This window comes from Polypterus senegalus, chromosome 11 (assembly GCF_016835505.1).
Source record: "Polypterus senegalus isolate Bchr_013 chromosome 11, ASM1683550v1, whole genome shotgun sequence".
In the NCBI taxonomy this organism is placed as follows: Eukaryota; Metazoa; Chordata; class Cladistia; order Polypteriformes; family Polypteridae; genus Polypterus; species Polypterus senegalus.
In genome coordinates this window covers 21,243,797-21,249,796 of record NC_053164.1, presented here as the reverse complement: position 1 = coordinate 21,249,796, position 6,000 = coordinate 21,243,797, and the positions used below count along the sequence as shown (strand labels likewise).

The 6,000-nt window shown below is 41.1% G+C and overlaps 1 protein-coding gene across 1 annotated transcript in view; it reads right to left on the bottom strand.

The window, feature by feature from the left end:
- Positions 1–583: 583 nt before the first annotated feature.
- Positions 584–6,000, bottom strand: part of capn12 (calpain 12) — a 137,289-nt gene continuing 131,872 nt past the window's right edge. Inside the window, exons 18-20 of the mRNA XM_039768143.1 lie at positions 3,611–3,727; positions 3,446–3,504; positions 584–766 (exon numbers count right to left, since the gene is read on the bottom strand). Of these exons, the coding sequence (XP_039624077.1) occupies positions 740–766; positions 3,446–3,504; positions 3,611–3,727 (203 nt within the window). The 3' untranslated portion in view covers positions 584–739. The remainder of the gene's footprint in view (positions 767–3,445; positions 3,505–3,610; positions 3,728–6,000) is intronic.

Genomic DNA, 6,000 nt, shown 5'->3' with positions numbered 1-6,000 from the left:
CAAAGACTCTAAACATCAAAGTAAATCTACAGAATGGCTTCCAAAAAAAGAAAATCCACCACTTGGAGTGGCCCAGTCAGAGCGCGGACCTTAACCCAATGGAGATGCTGTGAAAGTGACCTCAAAACAGCTGTACAGCACCAGATATCCTTAGAGTATAGCTGAGCTGAAATTGTCCTGCACAGAAGAACGGCCTGAACGTTGCGCAGGTGTGATTGGCAGCTACTGGAAGTGCTCCTGCCAAAGGAGGTTCAACCAGTTTTTAAATCCAGGGGTTCACTTACTCTTTCCAAGTTTGATGGGTGTGTTCAATAAAGATCTGAAAGATTAAAATTGTTTGTGTGTTCTTAGTGTTAAGCATATCGTGCTTGTCTCTACTTGTAGCTTAGATGATGTTCAGATCACATTTTGTGACTGTTTAATGCAGAGAACCATTCCATTACATTGGGTTCTCAAATCTAACTCGGTCATAAAGAACCGAAGCCAATCCCTGCAGCACTGGGCAAGAACCAACACGGAGCAAGTTGGCTGTATATCTCAGGGAATCAAATGTAAAAAAAAAAAATACCAACAAGAAAAGAAAATCAGCAAATAAAAAGGCTCAGTTTATTTGAAAATAAAAGCCATGCAGGTAATACAGCCTTCGTCTGTTCAGTTGTTGGGGAATAGTTGATAATTGTCACTTTAACTTTTGATTTGGGATTACGAGGCGCAGCTTCAGCAGGAAAGGTGCAGAACTTCAGATTCCGATGAACTTGGCAAGCCACTGAAAATTGAGAGGAGAAGAAAATGATCAAATATTCAGTTTTTGAGTTTGATTTTTTTTTTATCATAATAATATACGGCAGAGCATTGAACCACAGTGACATGAAGATGTCCTCCTAAAAGCCCGGTGTGTTTTAACGTGAGCAGCTCTCTTATAAGCGGCTTATAATGGCTGTGATTTTGGGAGACGATTCATTGATTTTTTTTTTTGTAACTAATTAGGTTATATCTTAATTTTTTTTTTTCTTTCCTTTGATTTTTAGGTACAGGAAGAAAACTTTTCCAAAAGCCTTGCTGTACAGTCTGAAGGTCATACGTGATCGAATCAAAGCAAAAATCTTTCAAAGGCTAAGAAAACTGCTAATCTGAGAAACAAAAGGTCAGTTATTTATTCGCAGCTCTTACTCAGCTTAATATCAAACATCGCTTCCAGGTGACACAGACTATTTTAAAGGCGTACGATGAGTCGGTGCCACACATGAACACGCAAATTGCCTTTTGACGCCATGGAAAGAGCTGCAGTACACCAAAGTACGCCATGGCCTACGACGATAACAATGAAGGTGCAGTAGAGCATGCAGGCTAAACAAACTGTCAAAATCTTCATTTATTGAATGTTTTGTGATCATTGTATCATTTAAATCACAAGAAGAAAGCTGAATAGAATATACAGGCAGTCCCCGGGTTACGTACGAGATAGGGACTGTAGGTTTGTACTTAAGTTGAATTTGTATGTAAGTCGGAACTGGTACATTATTTTAATAAATGGTATTGTTGACCAACTGTAACCAAGTGCTCTGCCAATGAATGACGGAGTTTCACCTCTCTCTGACCTTTTTATTATTTCTACTTTATTTACAATGGTGATGGTTTTTCTCTTCTTTACTGTATCACTAGCACTTGCATCAGATTTGTGTTTTAGAGACATTGTTGAAGGGTGAAGACAAAAGGCTAAGATGAGCTCTTCTGCACAGCACTGTCTATGCTATCACAGCAGGAAGGCACCAGACGTCAACACGTCTGATGCATAGGATGGTCCAGATCTAATCATGCAATTTTCACTACGCTATAACTTATTCAGTTTATTACATAGAAAATCACCTGAAAAATCCCGGACCATCGAGAAGTGTGCGAACTGACGACATGAAGAATCGTCTTCGCGCCGAACTGGAATCGTCCTCACATAAATCAAAGTCATCCAGACGATCTGGATCTGCATAATTAGATCTGGTCCACCCTGTACTGACAAGAGACAACTTCCTGCTATGTGCGTAACAGTACAAGCAGGCTTGCTATTGAGAATGAATTGGGGCAGCGAGGGGCAGTTCATCTCCAGCCCACCTCACAGTCACCTCCACTACAGCATGCTGCCTGCAGTGGCTGCCGCACACTACAATGCTAGCCCCCGCTGCCCCGTTCACCCTCAATGGCCTCCGTTCTGCCACAACCGGGTCACCGCTTGCAGCATTACCAGCTGCCCACCGAGAATGAACGGGCAGCAGTGTGTGGTGGGCGGGCAGTGAAACTGCTTGCCGCCGAGAGCCGCCCGAGGGACGCTACACTTCGCGAGCAGCAACAATCGCCCCCCTCCAGCCACCGCTTGCAGCATCCCTAGGCCGAAGATGACAGAGCGGCAGTTACTGAGACGCATGCGTCGCAGCTGCGGCCCCGTTCGTAAGTCGTAGGTCGGATGTCTGTAACCTGGGGGCTACCTGTATTATTATTTATGACAATGTAACAGGTGTATAAAATAAAAAAGTTTAGTTGTTTGGAGCTTCCCCAAATCCTGATAACATTCATTGTGTTATATGTTTTCCTGTTGTGGTCCTGTTACATTTCTCTACTCTGTTTGTTGTGTTACGTTACATCATCAGTGTGAGCCTCTCCTAGTGTTCATTGTGTTACTGTGAGAGGAGCTAAGCACACTGTTATTCTCTGCATGGTAAAATTAATTAAATTATTTTAAATTGTTTGAGTTCATTTTATTTTTGTATTTGACAGTAATTGTAATAAGATTTTTGTTGTACACAGTTGTTGGTTTGAAATGTTTTGAATGCTTTTCTATTAATTTTGGTTATGTGTCAATGTGAGGGGCAGCACGATGGTGCAGTGGGTAGCGCTGTTGCCTCGGGTACTCCGGTTTCCTCCCACAGTCCAAAGACATGCAGGTTTAGGTGCATTGGCGATTCTAAATTCTCCCTAGTGTGTGCTTGGTGTGTGGGTGGGTGTGTGTGTGTGCCTTGTGGTGGGCTGGCACCCTACCCGAGGTTTGTTTCCTGCCTTGCACCCTGTGTTGGCTGGGATTGGCTCCAGCAGACCCCTGTGACCCTGTAGTTAGGATATAGCGGGTAGGGTAATGGATGGATGGATGGATGGTACAACTCTCTTAATAAAGAAAAGGATTGTGCTTTTGATTACTTGACTTCACTGTTGGCACAAACCTCATTTAGACATGTTAGACAGAAACTCATTAATGAATTTCTACGTGAAATAAAACATAATGGAATATACAAAATTTCTACTGCTCTTGATGTAACATTTAAAATTGTGTCGTTAATGAGTCATCTACCCAGCCACTGAGATGACTCCTTCTGGGTTAAACTGAGGTTTTCAACAGTTTACATGATCAAATTAAGAAGTCTGTGACATTATCAACATTGTAAAGACTTTCTCAACTTACTGCATTGATTCCTCGTTCTTTGACTGCCTTTGTCAGTTTGGCTTCTGACTCATAAAGGTCTGCAATTGGGGAAAAAAAAAACAAAATATCAAAACTTGCCTAATTTAAAAACAGCCATAAATTACTTTCAGAGCAACCAAAGTGTTAGTATCAAAAGCAACATACCAAACAATTTGCGCAGTTTTGCAACGCAGTTGGTAAAGCCGTCAAAAGTCACACAGAGGTCATCAGTTCCATGCCGAAGCCAGAGGAGCTCCATCACTCTGGCATTGAGATGAAAACCTGCAGGGATGAAATTCTGCAATCACTCCACCTTTCTTAAGTGGTAAACCTCATACCAAGTAGGTTGCCCATCATGCTTTAGACTAGTCAACTGGATTACCTGGCATTAGTTTTGTAAGGACCAGAAAACTGCAGCAAAAAAATCCTGCCGACTACGCCAATTATGGCCACTTAGAGGTGTAACAGAGCTCCACACCTTGACACAACTACAAAGACATGAGTCCTGGGTTTAAGTCAACCCTTTTTATTTGTCAAAATACCTTTGGACAGGCTCCTTTTACACCAAAACACACAATGTATCTTCTTTTCCTTTCTCCCAAGATGAGCCTTGTCCTTCTCCTCTTCCAACTTCCTAAGTATTGCAAAGTGCCTGCTTTTACTCTTGACCCAAGAGTACTTCTGCTGGCAGAACATTTTTCCAAGGAGGGCACTTTCAGGTTAGACACAAACAACACAAAAAAGGATGTCCTCTCCCAACAATATCCCCCCAGTGGTCACAATATAATGCACACATATTTTTATTAGTATATAATCAGTTGTGTGAGGCATGATGACAATTAGTGCTGCTACCTTCCAGCTCCAGAGAGCTATGTTTGACTTGTGGCCTGATGTTCAATGCCTGTGTGAGGTTTAATTGTTCTCCTCATATTTACTTTAGTACTCAGGTTTTCACAAAGTTGTGAATATTTAAATTAACTGGAGGTTTACAATTACCCTGGTATGATGTTTTTGTGTGTGTGAGCTTTTTTTGTACTGCTGCCACACAGTTCTAGGGACCACAATGAAGCCTGATTCATGTCATGTCTGTATGGTGCTATGGTGTTCTCCTCGAATGGTGTAACGGCTAGCACTGACGCTTGAATTTCCACTGACAGAAATTGTGCTGAATCTGCAGATTCTCTCTGTGGGATTTTTTCTCCAGGCACTCACCCCTGTGTTCATTTTGATAATTTGTGATTTTAAACTGGTCTCATGTGTGGAAGTGGGTAGTGCATTCCAATAACATCCCCATCTTCTGTTAGTTTGTACCGTGAACTCCATGCTGTCAGCACAGGCTCCAACACCCCATAACCCTGAACTGAATCGTGGGTTTTGGTTTATTTGTGACTCTAAATTCATGTTAGAAGGGTTAGCAGAGATTTTTCACCCCTGGGGGTGAAGATGCATGGGTCCACTTCTGCAAACGTGCAGTTGCACTTTCCTTTACCATACAGACACATATTCTAGGTATTTGAATCCCACTTTAACCATACCTTACAATATTGCCCTATATTAGATTGCCTATATACCTTATTGATTTCCTAAAATAAAATAGATTATTCATGTTCCGTATCCATAATGCATCCAATATAAATCGGATATGCACCAAAGATCAGAATCAATTTGTATAAGAAAGCTCAACATTACAATGCTGTGAAAGATCACTCCCACCCCTTACTGAGAAGAACTCCCCAGTGAATATGGCTATGTATAACAACCTTATCCAAACTGGATTATGTTTAGGGGTCAGTAATGGGGCCACTGCTATTATTACAAAAACTGTATAATCTGATAAGAATACAAATAATTTGCTATTTACCAAATTAAGAGCAACAGCAGATAACGGAAAATCAGTTGAATCATTACAGAGGGACTTGGACAGCATACAGGCTTGGGCAGATTTGTGGCAGTTAAATTTAAATGTAAGAAAATATCAAATATCACATGTAGGAAAGGTAAAGGTTAAATATGAATACAGAATGGAAGGACAGTTTTTTATGTGGCTTATCACTATTAACATCCAGACAGTGTATAGAATCGATCAAGAAGGCTCAAAGGTGGTCAGGTTGTACATCACAATGTGTGGAGTGCAAGTCAAGGGAGGTTATACTTAAATTATATAACACACTGCTTAGGCCTCACTGGGAGTGCTGGGTGCAGTTTTAGTCTCCAGTTTACATAAAGGACATAGCAGCACTGGAAAAGGTCCAGAGAAGAGAGATTAGGCTGATTCAGGGCTACAGGGGATGAGTTATGTGGAAAGATTGAAAGAGCTGAGCCTTTACAGTTTAAACAAAAGAAGATTAAGAGGTGACATGATTGAAATGTTAAAAATTAAGAAGGGAATTAGTCCAGTGGATCAAGACTGTTAGTTTAAAATGAGTTCAGCAAGAACACGGGGGCAGAAGTTTTCTTCATGCAAAGAACTGTAGACACATGGAATACATTAAAAAGTGCTCTGAGGGAGAGTAAGGCTTTGAGGACATTCAGATCTTAAATTGATGTTATTTTGA